The sequence below is a fragment of the Bactrocera tryoni genome, chromosome 2, assembly GCF_016617805.1.
Source record: "Bactrocera tryoni isolate S06 chromosome 2, CSIRO_BtryS06_freeze2, whole genome shotgun sequence".
Taxonomy (NCBI): Eukaryota; Metazoa; Arthropoda; class Insecta; order Diptera; family Tephritidae; genus Bactrocera; species Bactrocera tryoni.
The window spans coordinates 36,259,831-36,282,455 of NC_052500.1; the positions used below are offsets into that span (position 1 = coordinate 36,259,831).

The 22,625-nt window shown below is 38.2% G+C and overlaps 1 protein-coding gene across 1 annotated transcript in view; it reads left to right on the top strand.

The window, feature by feature from the left end:
* LOC120767778 (protein dachsous) overlaps positions 1-22,625 on the top strand; it is a 48,722-nt gene that overhangs the window by 13,271 nt on the left and 12,826 nt on the right. Inside the window, exons 6-8 of the mRNA XM_040094022.1 lie at positions 2,644-3,163; positions 10,872-11,374; positions 20,142-21,360. Coding sequence (XP_039949956.1) covers positions 2,644-3,163; positions 10,872-11,374; positions 20,142-21,360 — 2,242 coding nt within the window. The remainder of the gene's footprint in view (positions 1-2,643; positions 3,164-10,871; positions 11,375-20,141; positions 21,361-22,625) is intronic.

Below are 22,625 nucleotides of genomic sequence, written 5' to 3' on the forward strand. Positions count from 1 at the left end.
TTGAATTTTTTGGAAAAAAGGCGTCGCGTTTAAGTGTGTGAAACGATGCTTTCCGACTAGCAGGGTGTCATGAAACGCATTATAACTGGCGATGAGACTTGGATCTATGCTTACGACCCCGAAACAACCGACCAATCGAGCGAATATCGTCCAAAAGAGAGCCGAGACAAAAAAAAATCGCGCCAAAGTCGCTCAAAAATCAAGGTCATGTTGACTGTTTTCTTCGATTATCGTGGTGTTGTGCATTATGAATTCCTTCCAACCGGTCAAACAGTCAACAAGGAATATTATTTGAACGCTCAAAAGACCGCTCCGGGGACACCGTTTTTATACGATAGAGGAGATTTAAGCCGCAGCGAAGAAGGAACTGAAGGCCATCCCGGAAAGTGACTACAACCAGTGTTTCGAAGATTGGAAAATCCGTTGGCACAAGTGCTTTGCATCGGGAGGGGATTACTTTGAAGGGGATGAAATTGATTTGGAAGAATAAATAAAGAATTTTCAAAATAAATACAATGTCACCTTATTTTTTGGGCACAGTATAATTTCAAGTTCTAGTGATGACTTTAAGCTACCAGAACCGATATTCGATAGCCTCATTATTTTATAAGCGAGCTGCATAGGAATACTAGATGTAACAAGAAGGTAGGTTCAAATATAGATAAGGCGGGAAAGTGAAAAAGCACTTAAGAGCACTAAAAATATAGCAATAATTACAACCCTAAAAAAAGTGACTTCGTTCGGTGATTCTGTTGACTGTGAGCTCAAGCTGTACAAACTATAGAATAATCAGATTACCATATAAAGTTCCAAATGCTAAACAAAATTAAAGATTCTGTAAGGATTAACTTGACCAGAGAGAAGGAAGGTGAAGACATGACTAGAGTAAAAGCACATAAAACGTTAAGGTTTAGTTAAAACATTCTACACTTACTTGTTTATTATTACATTAAAACTGAATGCTTTTAACCTTTTTAATTCTTATTGAAACTCTATTTTTGGAGAAACCCGCAGAAACCAAAGTATTTGTATATCGTCAGACTTAAATGAAATGTATTAGGTATGTGATTAGTTGGTTGATTAAAAAACCAAACGATTGCCTTTAAATCAATATAAATTTTTTAATATAAAACAATCTAAATTTTTTGAACATATTAAAAATCCATGAACCATGTAGCTATGAAAAAGTATCCTCAACAAGGGCGTGAGGTTCCTTTCGAAAACTGAAAGATTTTTATTTTAACAGTTGTCGGTAGTCGACGTTTTTGGTTAAAATGATATGGCTGGCAACATACATATAAAATATTTTAAATGTACAAATACTTCTCTTTAAGTCCAAGCAGACGAGGATGAAAAGGTTCTGGGCAAGCTTGAATCCTGAATTGGCATTATATGCACACAAAAATTGCAAAAATTAAATTCATATACAAAAACAAAAAAGCAGACTGTCGCATTTTCAAGTCCATCAGTGGCAATTCAGACAAACTTTGAATGCCAATTGAGCTTTTATAGACACAGCAAATCGAAGTTTGCTGCAAATAAATGTCACCGCAAATGCTTAGCCGCTAAGAACAAACTTATTGGATGACTTAAAGGCCTACCAAAATAAAACAATTTCCATCTTTTGTAAATTGTGATTCACGTTACAGTAATGCGTTTTTATGTATAAGCGTCGAGTCGAAGACGAAAGAGATTCGTATGCGAAAAGACCTATTTGCATTTATGCAAATGGCGCCGCAGGAAAAGTATGCAAAAAGGTGCACGCGTTGCTGCTAGCATTGCAATGTTGTATGTGTTCGCAGGCATTTTTTTTAAATTTCGCTAAATACCTTAACCTCCAATTTACCGCGAAGCGCACTCGAAAGTTAACCTCAATAGCCGGTACATATTTACAAATATACTTAGCCTTATTAGAGATAGTCAACCAACTTTCTTCGGCCACCTAATTTTGGTCATTCCACGTCGGCAATGAAGCGACATTGTTGCAGCAACAGCAAACACCCACCAAAGCTACCAAATTTACGTAAATAAGTATTTGTGTTTGTGCAATATAAACAGATCGCATTTTCACTGTGACCGGCCGCCAAACAAACAAGCAACACACTGCCACAGCTGTAACATACTAAACGGCAATACACAAAACGGGCCACATTCACGAGCGACCGAATCGCCTGCGATCTCACCCAAAATCACATAGCAGCTAGAGACACGATTTTTATCGTGCAGCGGCAACAAGCGGCTGCCAGCTTGCCACACAAATGGCAGCGACAACAACTATGTATAACAAAAGCAGCAACCAATGGGAAGCATGGGAGCCGCGCCGCTGCGGTCAATGGGTTAATTGTGATTTAAAGTACCAGCAACAACCCCAAATAATCATGGCACAAAAAAGTTACTGCAACTACAATTACTTAAAATGCTATTGTAACTGTGCAGCGGCTACAACATCAAAAACATACTAAAACATACAAACATGCACCACAGCAAAAACTTTATAAAGCAAACAATTTGCATATACCAACAGCACAGTGAAAGTCTGCAAATCACTTGAAAATCGCACTGCCCCACACAACTAGCTTAAGTTCTGTTGCCCACGACTAATTAAAAACCAAATGCTCACATTCTTTTGTTCTCTTTTTACAGATCCTGCAAGTGACAGCCATCGATCTGGACACCGGCAACAATGCGCGCATCACCTACCGCTTGGTGAGCAGTGCTAACAGCACGGTGACACTCAATGCTGGTGGCAAACTGGCAACACCGACTTTGCTACACCCCAGTGGCGCTACCAAGCAAACACTTTCGGCCGCCGACGCCGAGTTGGCGCAACTGTTTGGCATCTTTCCGAACAGCGGTTGGTTGTATTTACGCGGCACCTTGGACCGTGAATCACGCGACCGCTACGAGCTCACTATTATGGCCAGCGATAATGGCACACCGGCTGCACATGCACGCGCACGTGTCATCGTCGAGGTGTTGGATGCCAACGACAATGATCCACACTTCCTGAGCGCGGCGTATGAGTTTGTAATCGAGGAGAATATGCGACGTGGCGCGCTGGTTGGTGTAGTGGGCGCCACTGACCTGGATGTTGGCGAGAATGCGGAGATACGCTACAGCTTGATACCGTCCAATACGAGTTTCCAAGTGAACGCCATAACAGGTGGGTGAACGCGAATTAAGACTTAATTAATTAATATTTATGAGGTTGAGGCCGTTAAAGGATTTGACACTACCAAAAGATCATAAAACCACTCCGTAACAATTTGTTTTTATAAATTGCATATCCTCAAATCTGAAAAGTACCCGACTAAGAGCGGGTAAAGTCCACAAATGGAAAGCTAAAAGATTTTCGAAGTCCGAATTTAAATACACAAACCCGTGAGTGTTAATCTCATTCCAAACTAATCGGTTAGAAATATGTAATTCAATTTACACACATTAACTTTTTAGAAGTATTTGAATATAGACGTACATTGAAAGAATGGATTATTCCCTGCCTCCACAAATATCCAAATAGGATTTTAATTCATTCCACTCCTTACAGGATCATGATGCTCTGACACATATCCATTTACTTTTTACTTATGAACAATTATTTTGACCGAATTCGCTATCGTTTTAACGAAGTCATTCGATTCTCTCGAAACCGGTATCAAATTGTAGCCTTAGTGAATCGAACTAAAGCCTCTTGCATATACATGTATTTTGTCCCCAACAATACCCAAAGAGGTAGGATCGCAGAGGTGAGCCTAAAATGAAGTAGAACTTTCAATTAATTACATTAGTCAATAGGCCTCTTACCTCTTGAAATAGGTTCAATTTGTTTGTAGGCCGACACAAATACCCTTATCGCTGTATTGTATGTATATTGAATCCTGTAAGGGTGCCTGTATGTCACATACTAAGACGTTGTTGAATTAAAATACAGAGAGTTAGTCGTTTAGAAATTAATCTGGTACACAAAATGCTCTCTGTCGACGACACCTCTTTGCCTTTTAGTCAGCAACCGGAGCCAATTTAAAAGCTCTGGATCAATATATATCCAACTTCTTGCAAGTGTAAGCATTTTTATGCGTACCTGCCAATGTATGTATTTATTTGGCTTGTGCGCAGTAAAAGTTAAGAATTTCCTTTTAACATAAATTAATGTCACTTCAGCTTAGTAAAAAATCGAATTGCCGGCATGGCCAACTAACATTTCTAACATCTCCATCAACTTGCTGGCAGCACTTGCAACTGCCCCGCTCAAAGCAAGCGGCCTGGCACTGGCAATGTATAGGACAAGGCCAAAAGCGCCATATAAATGCTCCTTCAAAAAGACTTCAGCAGCACAGATCAGCTTAGTGCAGTGCAACGCCGTGCAGGCCAAGTCGGAGAGCCAAACGGACCGACCGACTGACAACCATGTACTGCGCCATGACCCGTGGCCAAGCATTACTGTTCTACTTTTCAAATTAGACAGCTCGGAGTTGGGCTCCCAACCGTCAAATTGGCAGGCAGACGGGTGTGTAGTAACGCTGCAAACGCAATATAATATGTAGCAGCAGATTTTCAAGATTCGGCCAACTGGTGGGTCTATCGGCATGGACATGTATTGAGTAAACCTGTCCGTGCTTAGCAGCCGCAAAAAATAAAAAACAACCACTAATATTGTAGATAATAAATACTAACTCAGAGCTATGCTACACACAGCTACTCCCCTCCACAACCAACACATCTCGTCGTTTTCTGCGCCGCTTGCTCTTTCGCTGGTAATCAAATGATCTCCATGTACATATTTCAGCGATAGACGCTGCACAGGCTGACTTTTACTACCTCTTTAGTCGCAACTTTGCATTGTTGTCGTCGTGCAGCAGCAGCAACAGCCGCCGCAACTAAGACGAAGATCTCACTATCAACCGTATATCTTGGCGAACGGCTTTGCTGGGACGCATGGCTGGATGAATGGCTGGCAGTCGAGCCATTAGTGTGCGCGCAACAACAGTTTTAACGCTGTCAGCTCATCCGTCAATGGCATGTCAAGTGGTTGACATTTTGTGGCCACTGTGTGTGCGGCAGCAGCATGTTGCAGCTCCCAGTGCATTTTTATAAACACACATACATTTTTATACTGTCATGTGTGTGCTCGTGCGCCGTGGCACAGATCAGGAGCTTAGCTGTTATTTAAATTAAATATGCAAATCGCGTGGTGCTGTTAATCCTGTAGACCAGGTACTCATACCAACAGAGGCAAAGCACTACATATGTGTAAGAACATTCAAGACTTCCTTCACCACTGCAAACACTGCGCATGACCAGTAGATATCAAACATTGTTGTGTGCGCACAGCTGCCACTGCGCTGACCGCTGCTGAACTAGTTTGATTTCATATTCCGCACGGCAGCAGCTGGGCCGCTTGCAGCCCATATATATGAACATACAAGTGATTGAAAGTCGGTTGATGTGCCAATAAACGGCATTTTCCGCATTGCTTATAACGCTTTGACTCACCTAATGTGGCTGCGAAAAGAATTGCGTAGCGCGGAATATTAACACATCAGCGAAGATAGATATATCGTTAACATTGTTGCAAGTTCACACACGATCGCTTTACATTCGTGGTTCAGTGTGTGTATGTTCCTTTTTTATCTCGTGCGGATGTTATTTTCAATTACTCAGTTGAGATACACGTAATTGAAAATATTCAGAACGCTGCAAGTTTCTATGAATATTGTGGCCGTAAATCAAAATTGAATATAGAGAGAATGACGGACCGCGCATTTGACGTGACTTCTTGGAAAGTGCCGGTTATGAAAATATGAAAAGTGATTAGCCTCAATACTACAAAGGAAAATGCTGAATTATTTATCTTTGGTTAGTTCAAAAAGGCTCTTTTAATACTGGAATTTCGAAGGTGTTGCAAGAAAAGACATAAATTGTCTCTTCATAAATTTATTTACTTTAAACGAACCACTCAATTTGAAAAACTTCTTCTTTTTAAAATTTGTTGAATTGCTAAGATACATACATAGGTCTCAACTTCGCAAAGACACTTATTTTAATACTTTCACGGTTTTGCCCTTCATACAGGTACTTCGGTTTCGGAATAATAAAAAGTTCCTGAGCCTTAAGCGAGCACTGTTCCTGGTTCAGTTGTTCAGTGTTTCAGAATATTTCTTAACTTAAGGGGGGAGCCAGCTTTAGAAGCTTTAAAAAATCGACAATTTTGAGGATTTTTTTTGGGAGGGAAAGAAATAATTGATTTCTAGGGTTTATAGTTATATATTCATCATTCATCCAAATTTTTTGGATACGAAATTTTAGATGTTCTGCCTTTGGGAATCTCCCATGTGCATTTGTCGGACGGCGGGCAAGACGCAGGTCGCAGTTTCTATCGGAAACAAAAAGTTCAAAGAGATTAATATTTGTTAATAATTTATCTTCTAGTTAATCTAAGAAAATTCCAAAAAAAAGTGTAAAATCCTACAAATTTTTAAAAATTGAAAAAAGGTTATTGACCAAAAAATTCCTTTATGCGTTTAAACATGTGTTCAAACTTATCTTTTATTTGTTTTTGTTTTGTTTTTCTACACTGCCCGCCAATTAAGAAAAATCGTACAAATGAAAAACCGAGAAATCGCGCATCAAAGTTTTCGCTTTCTGCCCAAGCACTCATATATACATACATACATATGTATCTGCTAGACCCTCGGTCACTATTTCCCTTCTAGCTTTGACAATATTTCGAATTCCCATCTATAACTTTTCGAGATTTTAGCAAAAAAAAAATGTATTTTTTGAAGCTTCTAAAGCAGGCAGCCCCCTTAATACATTGAAAATGTATGCAATATCTTTTATTCTTATTTTTTTGGTGGTTTTGAATTTATTTTCTTAGGCTTGGGAGACAACTTTGCTTCAAAAATCTACGAACAAGAACGTTTCTTAATGCTATTTCTGCTAGCATTGTAATTATACTCTCGCAACATTTTGCAACAGAGAGTATAACAGTTTTGTTCACCTAACGGTTGATATAGAGTTATAAATACATATATATACATAAATATATAAATGATCAAGGTGTATAAAAGAATTGAATTCCGAGTGACTGCCTACCCTTCGCTAAAGTCCCACAACTAAGCTCTGCAAACCACTAAAAATAAAGCGAAAATATATGAAAGGGCATTATATGTAGTAGTCGGTACCAATTGGTAGTAAGTTGGATCACAACTGTTCAAGCCGGAATACCGTATATATGAACCTTAGCGCCTAAGGCAATCGGATCAATACTTTCTGTAGCTCTCCTATACCTAATATAATAATTTTCCAGCCTTTTGAAGCCACGACCAACGAGTATAAAATAAATTAATATGATAATAATAGTTTACTAGTCTCGTTCACCTAGCGCTAGTATAAGCTTACCTTGCGAAGAAATACTTTTCTGCACCTACAAAGTGCCATTAAGCGGAAACATTATAATAACAAGAAAAAACGGCTGCACCGAAGCTAATATACACTTCACAGATGCATTTATTTTAGTAACTATGTGTTCAGTTTGTATGGAAGCTATATGCTATAGTAATCCGATCTGAGCAATTTTTTCGGAGATTATGTTATTACCTTAAGCAGATACGAAGATACAACGTCAATTGCAAAAGTTTTCCATACCAGCATTTGATTCCGATCATTCAGTTTGTATGGCAGCTATATGCTATAGTTAGCCGATCTGAACAATTTCTTCTGATATTACATTATTTTTACGAAAAATAACTCACACAGAATTTCGTGAAATGTGAAAGTTTTCTATACAAGAAGATTCCGATCAATTTGTATGGCAGCTCTATGTTATGGTTGCCCGATATCGGTAGTTCCGACAAGTGAGCAGCTTCTTGAAGAGAAAATGACGTTTGCAAAATTTCAAAAAGATATCTTTAAAACTGAGAGACTAGTTCGTATATATACAGACAGACGGACAGACGGACAGACAGACAGACAGACAGACGGACATGGCTAAATCGACTCAGCTCAACATACTGATCATTTATGTATATACTTTATAGGGTCTCCGACGCTTCCTTCTGGGTGTTACAAACTTCGTGACAACCCCTGTTCAGGGTATAATTAAGAACTAAATTAAGATACTAATCCGTAATTTGGTACTGAGGATCTCAGCAGCGTGGGACAACTGTGACCGAATTTTTTTTTAAAGTGAACATAGTCCTGCACCCTAAATGGTTTAATTAACGTATCTTCCTAACCGCTAAAGCTAAATCAACAAAACTTGCTGACAAGAAGTCTCCTTAGCATCTCTTCTTTCTAAAAATGGATAAAATCAGATAATAATCACGACTTCTCTCCTCATACGGTTATGTTGAAAACTATTAAAAGTAAATAAAGATGGACGGGCTTTACAGGAGAAAGCATTAAGTTTGTGACAATGGGCGTGGCTCCCCCCACCTTTAGGTGAAATATATCTTATGAACTAATTAACCGATTTCAACCAAATTTGATACCAGATATTCCTCTTATACACTGTTCAAATGATCCGTTTACAACCGCGCCTGCTACACATATAACAAAATTTAATTCCATCTGATTTTTCACCGTTTTATTTTTTCCCAAATCAAATATCAATAAAGTTATCAATATAAATCTTTGCCCAAATAGTGCTCAAGTTATTTCATGTAACGCCCAAACCTTGTCAAAATCGGACCATAATATTTCAGGAATCCACGTACTAAATATGTGGACCCCAGTGTTCATGGCTGATTTTTTACCGAACGGCCAATCTGTGAAATCTAGTTTTGAAATTTGGTGAGAATACTTTTGTGTATAATAGCATACCCTTGTGCCAAAAATGGGTAAAATCGGGTGAATTCTTCCTTAGCCCCCATAGACCTAATAAAATATTTTCGAACTTCCGGTTAGCTTTTATCAGAAGAAATAATAACAATGTATCGTCTTGCCTAAAATCTATGGATATTTAAATGTTTTTAATGCTATAAATTTTTCTTGCATAAATTTTACAAGCAGACGGTTAGTTTCTGTTAAGTATATTCACTGCAAACAAAAAAATGCTGTGGTCACGAAATTTCGTAACACCTTTGTTTCTCTTAAGACCGAAAGGCCTAAAGTCTTCGTTGAAAATTAATTGTCGCAAGAATATGCTTGACTTAATATTCTTAATAAGACTTCAGTTTGCGACAAATTTTTCTTATTTGAAATTTACTTAAATATACTGGTCAGCAAATCAGGTCTATTTAGACCCTTACTGTTAAAGTTATTTAGAATAAATCTTACACTCATCGAATCGGTCCGTCGGCTAGATATATCATGACTTTAATTTTCATTCCAGCGCATTGAATTTATCAAACTCACTATTTTGGCTTTAACAAAATTAAATTGTACTTTCTTAACATGAAACATTCTAAAAAACTTTCTTATAAAGTACTCCAAATCTAAATCGCTTTAATATTAGCTCTAAGCATTGATCTTTCGTGTGCGGATTGTCCCGCTCATATCGGTTGGGCGTTGATTTTTTAAAGCTCCGTCTTATCTTTTATTTAGTTTAGACCAACAAAGTAGTTTATTTACTCATAACACTATTCACGTTCAACACAGACGACTCATCAAGTGGAATTTACAAAATTTAGGTTTTCTAATGAGAAACTTCACATTGTTCCACTAATAATAAAATCCGGTATGTAATTAAAGAGAAAAGAGAGTGCAAACTCTTACATTAATTGTAGTACTTTTAATAATTGCTAGTTACAAACGAATATTTTTCACCATACGAAGCTCAAGATTAACTAAATAACCAGAAAGGTTGTAGAGACCACCATCGCAGCTGATTGCTGACAACTGCGGCAGTGTCGAGACATTTTCCCACACTCACACAGCGCTTTTGGCCGCCAGCTATATAAAGCAGCGTCGGCAGGTGGGAAGCAGTTTGCGCCTCATATCCGACAGCTGTTTATGTTAATATCTTCTCAGTTTTCCAACATAAGTATGTACTTGTATATAAACTAAATGTTTATACACTAATTTGTATATATGTGTCTTCATTTCCACCACATTCCAACTATCTTCTTATTGTTTCTATCAAACACATATACTATACGATTAGAACATGCATCATGCGCATGTATTCGTTTTTATAAACCGCTATTACTGTTGTTGTTGCCATTAGTGTTGTCGCTGGTGTTTTGCTACCCATTAATCATTACTCTGCCGGGGAGTGGCGACCTAAATCTGAAAGTCAAAACATTTTCAACTTCATTGGCCACACTGGCCACTCAATGCAATCGACTGACGAACACACCAACGAGCGATCAACTACGAGTGACCGTTCAAGCGTCACACGAGCTGCCAGTTGTCCGCCCGTTCGCGCGTTTAATTTGTCCAGTTTCCACTTGATTGAATAGTCTGGCAAACGGAGTGAATATTTGGTATTTTATTCAATTTGATTTTCATTCAAGAAGAAAAATAATGGCGTCTAAAAACGACTAGGCAAAGGAGTTCGCTGCGCAAATGCAGGGAAAGCATGATTTACGCGATCTGACACAGAATCAGTGAATGCGGAATAAATCATGTGACGACCGCCGGCGCTTTTGTCGGTGCCTAATTGAAAAGGTAATACTTTCTCGGCCATTTAAGAATTCTTACTTTTTCTGCAATTTCTTCACGCAGCAAAGAGAAAAAGGTCAACAAAAGTCACAACAGCGCCGCACACATCTGTTCTAATTTGCAAATCCAGTGAGCTTACTGCGAGCATCTGAAAAAATTTCTTATATTCTTTGAATGAAAATAAAGAAAGAATTCCCTCATTTTTGCATAAATTAAAATTAATTTCCAGCCTTTTCATTATTCTTATTTTTTCTTTGCATGTTCAGGCGAGATCACCACCCGCGAACCGCTCGATCGCGAATTGCGCGCCGTCTACGATCTGGTGGCGGAGGCACGCGATCAGGGTACCCCCTACCGCAGTGCGCGCATTCCCATCAAAGTGCACATCACCGATGTCAACGACAATGCGCCGGACATTGTTGATCCGCAAGAGGATGTGGTCAGCGTACGCGAAGAGCAGCCGCCCGGTACTGAGGTGGTGCGCATTCGTGCCGTCGATCGTGATAACGGCCAGAATGCATCGATCACCTACTCGATATTGAAAGGTCGTGATTCGGACGGTTACGGCCTGTTCAACATTGATGCAGTAACGGGTGTAATTCGCACACGAGTCGTGCTGGATCATGAGGATCGAAGTATTTATCGTTTGGCAGTAGCGGCCACGGACGGTGGCAATCCACCCAAGCAGTCGATACGTTTGTTGCGCGTTGAGGTGTTGGATTTGAATGACAATCGACCGACGTTCACCAGTTCCAGCTTAGCGTTTCGGGTAAGTGTAAAGAAAACTCAAAAAATAAATACATATGTACGTAAGGATTTGCTAGTTTCAACGCCGAGTTTGCAAATAAGCTTAGCAGTGGTGCTCAAACTTTTGCTATGCAATACTGCTGGGAGTAGAAATATTTATAGCATTACAGTTATAAATCCAAATATTTCACCTTATTGAAGAATAATAAAAGCTTCTTTCTGTAGATCCTAGGAGCTTATGCGTCTCTGAGCTTTCCATATCCATGACAGCCTAAGGAAGTACGGACCTAAATGTAATTTTTTATGTGACCAAAAAAACTTTAACTATTTAGATCTCCCCACTTTCACGGAAGATGAGTCACAGTAGAAAAAATCTTCTCTCTTTATATTCACCAAAGAACTGCCAGAACGTCATCATTAATGTAAACCACCGAGAGATCATAGTTACCTTCAAGTAAGAATTTTAAAAGACGATCTTGCAAAAGCTTCAGATAGACGGTTATTATGGTACAAGAACGGGTTTCGGATAGTGTAATTGTGTTAAAAGGATTTTAGTGTTCTATAACAAATTAAATGCTCAACAGCAGTCTAATGACAATACCAAAAAAAGAGCAATGAGGCAATGACCCTGTCAAAATATTGACGTTGATAGTCATAACGGCACAAAAATGGGTACTCCGTTAATGAGATTCTAAAACGACCCCGAATGTTTCAACTTCTTACGCATCAAGAAAGCCAAACTTATTCAAAGACAGGCTTTCCACCATAAATCAAGAAGAAATAGTTGATTTAAAAACTATTTGTTCGTCGATACCCAAACATAGCGGCAGTAACGTTACTTTAAATGGTTTTTGCTCAATTTGTATTGATGCCACATTATGCACATCGCGCAAACATATGAATAAACCTAAGACTGTGAGTATATCAGTGATCATTAAAACATCCAGCAGAGATTGCAAACACCTGGCCTCATTTGCTTACAACAATTCATAGCAAATATGTTCGGTAGCCGCCACAACCGCCACAGCCGCCATTGTGTAGCCGCTAATGTCAGTTCCTGGAATGAAAAATCCGCAGCGTTGTTTCACGCTTGTAACTTCTAGTCCTACTTTCAAGCCAGCAACAACATATGCCAGCGACTGCCCTTCATGCATTGAACCGCCAAGACGTGTACCTATGAGATAGACAGCCTATAAAGTTAAATTTTTAGGCATCTTCAGCCTCTTTCAGTTCGTTTAGGAAAATTCGTGATGTGGAAGTTTATTTCGGCTTCTTTTTGCTCATTTTTTCAAGCAAGAAATGTTGCTGCTGCTGTTGTTGTCTTTCCGCCTTTGTTATTACGCTTGTAAAACTGACAATGAGCGGCATTTGTATAAGATCTGCCTCTGCCAACACCCCCGTCGTCAACACCATTGCACCGCTGCGTTGTCCAGCTACCAGGTTTAGTGGGAATGTGTTTCAAGCACATTCAAAGTGTGTGTGTGTGTTGAAGTGTCGCTGCTCTTTAACGGCTCCTTTTATTTCCAAGCTGTTTTCTATTTCACCATTTCTGCAGTATTCTATATGTGACGATGATTTGTAGCGTCACGTGACAAAAGTTGGAAACACGATTTGCCTAGAAAAGAAACAAAAAATCAAATACTATCAAAATAAATACGAAACACACATACATGTTTAAAAATGTATATATATTTTTCTCGAATTGAATTTGGAAACAAAAAATGGCATGAGGTAGCCTCATACAGCACAGAAGCTTTGAAATATTTGTGATGGCGTAACGGCTTGTTGGCTGTGTTCTCAAAAGAACACTTGCAGATTTTTTATGCAATTTATTTCATTTCATCTCACTGACACTATGCATTTCTTGTTTTATTTGCTTGGGAATATGTTACTGTTGATTTCTTAAAGCGTGGGAGCAAATGTCGAGATTTATTTATTTCAAAACTTCCGCAAGCACTGTATGTCAGCAAAAGAACCTCAACCCGTATAAGTTCTTTCAAGTTAAATTAAATAAGTTTTGCCATAAGCGGTTGGTATTAATGAGTTACAGTGGGGCAGCGCTAAAGAGAATCAAGTTAACATGTTAGATATGTCCTCCAGCCAAAGCGTTCTACCTGAGTGGTGAACAAGTCTGAAAGTATTGGTAAGTATATGTTCACACACCACAACTTTTGTTGATTCAACTCCATTCTCAGAAAAATAGTTGGGTGCGCAGTTGCTTATAAAGATATAATTTATTTACTTATGGTACATAGAAGACCTTCAGAAATTCGAATGACCATTATTAAATAAAATGTGAAATTACTAGCCGAAGTCCTATGAGCACCAATAAGAGAGATGTTTTCGACAAAATGCGAAAAGCTGATAATATACAAGACTGCAATAGTAAATATAGCACTTTTAATTCTCCGAAAACTTGGTCATGTTATAGTTAAACTCTTTGTGGTATTTTTAATGACCTCGAGTCGAACGGTTTGTTATTACTCTGTAATAAAGGGCTCGGCAAATTTAAGGTTCAAGGGGGCAAACCAGCTATTGCATTTAACATTTAAGCTGGTGCTGCGATACATTTTATTGCCAAACATCTTTTTAAGACCATTAGAAGACATTTACAAAATATCAAATTGATCGCACCCCTCACTGTGCCGCATTTGATGCTAGTCAAAATGGGATAAGTGGATTTTTAAAAGGTGTTTGGATCTACAGTCCTTGTACGGAAACATTTTTTTACTTGTGAAGTTATCTTTATGAAATTTAGCAAAGATTATTTTCCAAATCAACGCTAAAATCTGCAAAGAAATTGTTCGGTTGAAGCCATAAAAGCACTGTTTCTTTTAATAAAGACAATACGGATATTGTTATAGACACATTTAGAACTTTTATTTATATTCAAAGATCACTGCTTATAAAGTAAGTTATTGCACACCATATTTCAGTTATAGTAGCTTCACTGTCCATTGCCGACTTAAGTGGATATGCCGCAGACCGAATGTCACTAAGTCATGATTATTACATTCTTGTTATTGTTACTTTGACATTTTTTATGTTTCGCATATCTGCTTGTTTCGTTTGTAATATATTTATTTCGTTTCTTTTTTATTTTGCAAACCTTTTTTTCTCTGTTATTTTCTTACAACTTCATGTGCCGCTCAATTTTTTGCGGTTAAAACGATTTACCGTGCCAATGCAAATGCATAGATTCGCGCGTGTGTGTATGTGTTGCGCTGTCAGATGACTACAAACTTCGCTGTCATTTGGTACAATTTAAAACACCAGTCAATTGCGGTCGTCGCCACAGTGCGAATGACAACGAAAACCGCTTTGCTACTAAACATTTTCATCACGTTCGATTCGCGCGTGTTTTGCATACCTTCGAGCGGTCGCTCAAGCCAACACTCAAACGCAAACCCGCGCATGCATATATACTCACACACACAAAGAATATTTTGTGGCTGCATTTACGGTATTGTCAGTTGCAAGTATACGCACTCAGAAGAACACTGTTGCACGTACATTTTTTGCATTAAGATCTTAAAATATATTTTCTTGTGCACGAGTGTATTTGGTGTTGTACGATACGTTTCCAACACCCCGAAACATACGCTTTGACATGCATTTAATTGGGTTTGAAAAGGCACTTCTTTCACCACGCACCTTCCCGCCGTCTTTCTACAACAACAAGAGCATGAATTTAATGCCGCGCGTTGTACGTTGCTTTTAATTCCACATCGCGCAGGCACAATTAAAATTGACGCATTTCGGCGTTTCACTGTTGCATTTTGAATATCCATCTGCGCGCATCTCTTTGTGACTCTAGTGTTTTGTCTGTGTCCGCATCGGCGGCTGTCTTTGTGCAGTACAAAGATGGCGAATAAAAACAAAGTAAACCTTTGACGCCTTCTCGTTTCGTTGTTCTTACACGATTTTTGGATTTACGTTGGCCGAACGCCCCTTTCATCCTTTGTAATGACATAAAGGTTTCTGGGTTGCTGAGTACTCTCTTGTAAACTTCAAATACCAAAGCATTTTCGCTGGTGCGATATGAACAAGCATGTTCTTGGTTTGACAGTTCTTGAGGAATGTGAATACACGGAACCGAGCACATCGTTGATGTCTTATTTTATTGAAGAACTCTTGGCAAGAGGTTAGTCCATTGCCTAATAGAAGTAAACATTCGTCCAAAGATTACGAGGGTTAGTCACTGCCACCCTCAACTTAAGGCCTTCACCTTAAGGCCTTGCTAAATCAGCTTACTCTGAGCAAATAATGCAATCTGGTTATTAAGCTAATTTGTATTAATTATTCTAGTTTTGTCCATTGCTGAGTTGAGTAGAGTTGAATTGAGTTACATAAGTTGAGTTGATAGTTTTTGCTATCTCACTCAGTTAATCATCGGAAAATTGTTGGAATCACAATTTTTCTATACAATGATGTCATTCCAGTTAGGAACTCTCATCCACAGCCATCTCTACTGCCAAGAACATCTCGTAGTCATTCCTACAATGCACCGAGAACTTTCAACAATTTACATATATCCAGATTTCGTACAGCGTTCGAATGTTCTTTTAAAAATCTCTCTTCGTAAGGATTCATTGCTTAAGTTACTAAGAGAACTCCGATGCGAATTTACGGATATTACGATTTGCATACAAAATACCATACCATACATTGAACATATGGAAGATATATCTTGCCCTTTATTACAGCATTATGCTAAAAACCTATTTGCTACCTACTCCAACATAGCACCACATCGAAACAACTGAAGGTGACTCAAAGGTGAGACCACGATGATGACAATGCTCAAATAATTTATCACTGAATTGCAACAACAGTAACAAGAAACCATCTGAAACCGGTTTTCAATAATCTCACGACATCCAGAATACAATTGGTAACTCTAACTGCTTTCTTGATAAATTGTTCGGTTTAAAAGATTTTCTTCAACATTTCCAATGATGGCAGTCAGTAATATCATTGCAAATATATAATTTCAAGGTCACCGATTTCACTAGATAGTAGAAATCAGCAGATGAATCTTTATTTCGAAAACAAATAGCTGTCAAATATGGTTATACTTTAAATTCTCAAAATTCGCTCAACTGTCACCACGATGTCCAAAAAATTTACACCAGTCTAAGAAAAAATGTCGCATTTCTCCAGTTAGAAACTAATTGAAAAATTAAGAAAGAAAACCACAAAACCTTAAATTAAGTACACATTCTTATATGTGGATACAGTTATGCTCATATTTAATACGAATCGATTGATTCCACGCTTCGATCCCATATAAAAGGCGACAACAGAACTAAACTGGAAAATTTAACATATTTTATAGGACCGCAGTGAGCGAAGTGCCACAATTCGCGACATACTTTGATGGATGTGAGGCGAAAGTACTAAGATTATACCAGAAATAAACTCAATTTGCATACACTACAGCAACAGCAACGGTAATTTGCGACTTTATTGCCTCTTCAGCATTTGCTTAAACAAAAAATGCCGCAACAGGAATCAATGACCGTTAATATAATTGCTCTATATTAGTTGCTAGTGATGCAATTGCTTTAAATGTTTGAAAGCAGCAACACATTTCTTAAATATCAATGCAATAAAGCTCTGATATGTGCATAGATATGTATGTGTACTAGATGCACAGTGTGAATTATAAAGCTACTTTTTGTATGGATGTAAGTATATGTTGGTGTTGCAGGTAGTGGCTTAGCAACAACCGCTGTGGCAACTGCTGCGATTGTGCGATTACAACTTTCATGTTCGCAACGGTGGAAAGGTGATGAGAGTATTGCTGATTACCAGAATGGAGAATGCAAAAAAGCTAAGAAATTGCAAAAACAAAAGGCAAAGAAAACAAATAAGAAAGGGCTAAGTTCGGGTGCTTGCAAGAATTAAAGCCAGGGAAATACCTTAAGATGTAAAACGTCAACCAGAGAATCAGAATGCAAGCAATATTAATTATATAAACATATTCTCTATATAACTCATAGGTTCATCGACATATTGGGCATGAGGTATGTTAGAAAAAAGAAAACCATTATACCATACTTATGCAGTATATGGGAATTAGAGCTAGTATCGACCCGATTTGGTTTATTTTTGCCAATTCTACATAATACTTGTATTTACATGACACATACTAATTATATGTTCTCTGAGATTCATAGTTATACCATCATTAATCATATGGAGTGAGGTCAGCCGGATGTTCGAAAATTATTATTAAATTTTAGTTATATTAAGCACAAAATACACTATCATCAGTAGAACACGTTCCATCATTTTCATTGATATAACTCACTTGTTGGTTGATATATGCAGCCTAAGGTCACCCGGAAGTTCGAAAACCTTTTTATTAGATATATGAAAACTAAGGGAGCTATTGACCCGATTAAACCGATAAACTACTAATAGGAAAGTATTTTCTCTGAATATCAATTATTACATATATATCATCCATTCGACAATATTTTCTGTCAAAAGTCAATTCTAGATACCAGGGTCCACATATTCGGTACCTAGGGACTTGAACAGTTTTTGTGGGATTTGAACAATTTTTGGTCATAAAATGCCATACTTTAAGGCGCAAAATTTTATCCCGTTATATTGAATGGTATTGATTCTTATACAGGAAAGTGAAAGGAGCAGATGGAACTGAAAATTATGATAAATGGGAAGTAGGCGTGGTTGCAGTCCTATTTCGCCAAGTTTCGCACGGTTACATAGGAATGTGAGAGAAATGTCACGCGCCAAATTTGTTTGACATAGGTCGGACGAGTCCTGACATATGTGATTTCACGTAAAAGTGGACGGCCCACGCCCATCGTTCAGTTTTTACTGTGAAACTATTATACTCTATGGCAACATGTTGCAAGGGTATAAAAATGAGTGAAAAATTAAACAAAGTGAATGCATAAAATTTTAATGCCGCCACAGAAATTATGACTTAAATGTGCAACAGCAGCAGCGGCAGCAAGGAACAATGTCAACAAAACTGCAACAGAACAACAACGATAACAATGTGGCAATGCAAAAGTGCCGTTTGGCAAGCAGATACGGCACGGCGTGGCAGTGAAGCTTTGTGGCGAGTTCACAAACGGCTGCGGTTTCGAGGCATAAATCTGATCACTGTCATTTTTTGAGAGTGCATTTTTGAGGTGCAGGAAAAAGTGGAAAAATAATACAACAACAACATATGTATGTGTCATTTATTATATGTGCGCAAGCGCTGCACAATGCCGCATGCAATTTGTTTTTTCATTTTCCTTGACTTTTATTTACCCACATTCATTGTTCTTTCTGACTTGTTTCGCTTTTTTGCTTACAAGCCGCTCGTAGGCAATTCTGTGGTTTTGCATATTAAAATGTTTGCTGACATTTCGTTGGCGCTGTTGTTGTTGTAATAATTCTTCTTTCCTGTGACATCATTCTGCTTCGTACGGTTACGGTCCGCCGACCGGGTGATGAGTTGCACCTAACCAAGCGCATTGGAATGTATAATTTCTCCGAATGCAGCTGCGGAACGAAATCGATGTCGTCTCAGTTTACAGTGTTTCGGAGAGAGTCGTGTAGTTTAATTAATAAAACATATTATTAATGGTTGTAGGTAGACAGAGTGAGCCATTAAAGGACAACCAATATCTTCTGCAACGGTGAAACCTAAGTAAAAGTAATCTATAAAGCGGTACAAGTTATAAGAAATAATCGTTTTACTTCAAAAGATAAAAACTTGATGCATGCTTTTAGAATCTCCAATTCGTGTTGTTAGTAGCTCATAAAATAAAGAGTTTGTAAATACTTTTCTACCTTCATTACTCGCCGTATCTACCGACAATGTGCAATTGAACGGATGTCGTCATTCAGAGACGCAGATGTTTTGGAAGATTATGCCTGTACTATCAGAAAGATCATATGTACATATATTAGCATTGTTATTATGGATAAACATTGTATGTATGTACCATACAAATATAAGACTATCGGTCGTTTTTCGAAAATTAAATATGATGTGTACGCATCTAAACTTGGTCAAATTTTACTGTTTTCGAAGAAATATATTCTATTTAAGTTTCCAAATCGAAATTTTAACCAATTGGGGTGTATTTTTGGCACTAAAATACTAAGGAAACAAATCAGAAGGAACTGCTATCAAAATTGAGGTCTAAACAATCTACTAAGTCATATATAAAAAGTAATACCCCATTTTATTTGAGGCTTGGTTGAGTGTGAGAGCGCAAAATACATAAAATTTTCTCATCATTTACTTGAAAGCCATTTCTCTGTTAAACTCTTTAGGTATCTTCTAATTTCACGTCAATACCACTGTGCTTTCTAACTTATTGGATACGCACTCTACCTGATCCAAGCGGGTGCTATTTATTTTAAGCGATTCTCTCTTTTGAGTCATTTGCTTGCACAATTTATGTTTTCCTTACTTGTCAAAATTTAAACTTTATATTTTTTTGGAACAGTGAAACCCTAAAAGCCAAATAAAGTAAGCGGTTAAGTGTTGAGCTTGTGGGGTTATCTGAAAGTATGAAATATGTTTTTAAGATTGCATTTTTTCAACACTGGTTTACAAAGCTTTCGTTTTCAGTAAGCAGACGAAATGCGCAAATTAAATTATAACTAAATTTGTATGAGAATTCACTGGACTGGAAGGTGTTAACGTTTTGAATTCATGGTAAACCTGATTTCTTATGACTTGAAAAAATTACTATTATAAATATAAAGAGCTATTTGAGTAATATAAAATTTTCGTCTTCCTTCTCTAGGTTCCCGAAGATGTGCCAGTGGGCTTTGTGGTTGGTTCTGTGAGTCCCAACGAACGCATCGATCAACAGAATTTGATCGACGGCAACAGCGATCTTTTCGTCACGTACACACTCACGTCATTGGTGAAGGATGTCATCGAAGGCGCATTCGATATTGATCGACATACGGGTTCATTGGTAGTTGCGCGTCAGCTGGATCGCGAAGTCCAGTCAGAATTTCGGCTTGAAATACGAGCTTTGGACACCAGCGCTAGCAACAATCCACAAAGTAGTGCTATTACGGTGAAGGTAGAAATCGCCGATGTGAACGATAATCCACCAAGATGGTTGAACGACCCTATCGAATTAAAAGTTAGTGAAGCCACCGATGTCGGGGCCGTAATCCACAATTTTAGCGCAGCAGATGCTGATACAGGCAGCAACAGCAATCTGCAATATAAATTGCTCAGTTATGCACCAGTGAGTAGCATTGCTGGCAGTGAAATTTCCAACGAACAAACATCGACTGAACGCAAGGAGGCAGAACCGATTTTTAGTGTCGATGCATTGACGGGCGCATTGACGCTACTTGCACCACTTGACTACGAGTCCACGCAACAATATACACTCATTGTTGAGGCTATGGATCAATCTTCAAATGTAAGCTCGCGTCTACGCACCAAAGTAACTACCATTTTGTTGGTGACAGATGTCAATGACAATGCACCACAATTTGTGTCGCCTGTAGCCAGCAGCGCTACAGTCGCCGATCAACGGTTTCACACTCCACCCGTCGCCACCGTACGCGTCAGTGATGCGCTACGCATTGGCGAGGCTGTCGCGCATATTGTGGCGATCGACAAAGATGCCGGCGCAAATGGCGAGATCACTTACGCCATTGTGAGTGGCAACGAGGCGGGACACTTTCGCTTGAACTCGCAAACAGGATACATGGAGTTAGCTAAGCAACTGCCGCCAACAGCAACAAGTGGTGTTGGTGATATGATTGAGTCAGGCAACGCTCAAAGAAATCGCTACAACTTGGTGGTTAGTGCTAGTGATCACGGCACACCAACGGCACGCCAGTCGCAATTGAAGCTACAGATATTGGTACAAGGAACCAACAGTAATCCACCACGTTTTCATCAATCCGTCTACTACGCAAATATATCGGAAAGCGCAGCCCCTGGCACGTTTGTGCTGCAGGTAGCGGCGAAGTCCTTTAATGGCGGGGACAGCGGTAAGTAAAAATATTATTTTCTTTACATTATTTATATATTTTTTATTCTGCATTTGAGTGTGTCAACTAACAGGTGGCGCAAAAATTAGCTTCCGATGGTTTTTGGAAAATGAAAAACTTTTTTAAAAAACGAAAAACTTTGATTCTGCTTGTGGATTATTTTTATTTGGTCTTTAAATTTTTTTACATCAAGTCGATAATATGATATCATGTAAATGGCCTCCGTCACAGTTGATTGTCATTTGAGCCCTTTTTGGCATTTTCTATCACTTTGTCCTGAACTTCTGGCGATAAGTCCTCCCATTCTTGATGGATATTGTCTTTAAGAGCTGCAAGAGTCTGAGGCTTGTTGACATAAACCCGCGACTTCAAAAAGCCCCACAAAAAGAAGTCTGGAGCGGTCAAATCAGGCGACCTTGTTGGCCAGTGCAAATCGCCAAAACGGGAGACTAGGCGCCCGGGAAATGCATCCTTCAGCATATCGGTTGTGGCACGCAGTGTAGCGTACCATTGTTTATTTACGTGTATTTCGCATGTCTTTACTACACAAATATCAAAACAGAACTGACATTGGAGGTCAATTGCAAAATGTATAGCATCTTCTGACTTTTGCGCCACTCTGTATATGAAGTAGTATATTTTTTTGAACTATTGTGGGATAAATATAAGAAATTACATCGCTAACAGTTTAGAACTCAACTCTCCTGATATTTCTTAAGACAACTAAGATTTATGGGTATATCTCTTTTAAGATATATGTACTTGTAAAAGTTTTAATAACTGCGGGAAAATAATTGAAAATTTAAATTACCTATGTACATAAACAACAATGGTATTTTTAGGCATTTAGGAAGGATATAACTGGAGTAAAGTTTTAAAGTGTTGTCAAATCTAATAAATTCTAATAAAAAATAATTCTATGAATAGACACTGAGTCCTTATAAGTTTTGAATGCATAAAAGAGGTATCACACGGAGATATATTAATGATTCTTGTATGTAGTCTCGAAAAGTATATATTTCTCAACCAGGGCCCAAAGGATGTATGTATGTATATGTACACTTATGTATGAGGAAATGTTGATGGGCCCCAGTAGAAATTCGCGCTCTTAAAGCATAGTTGTACGTTGGTAAAGACAATATAGTCTAAATATCTCATATCTACTCCGCGCGAAAATGGTTAAATAGAGGAAACAAACAGAAAGATCGCAATAATTGGTACTAAAGACTTAAATTTTAAAATCAACAAATCAATATTTGCTCTTT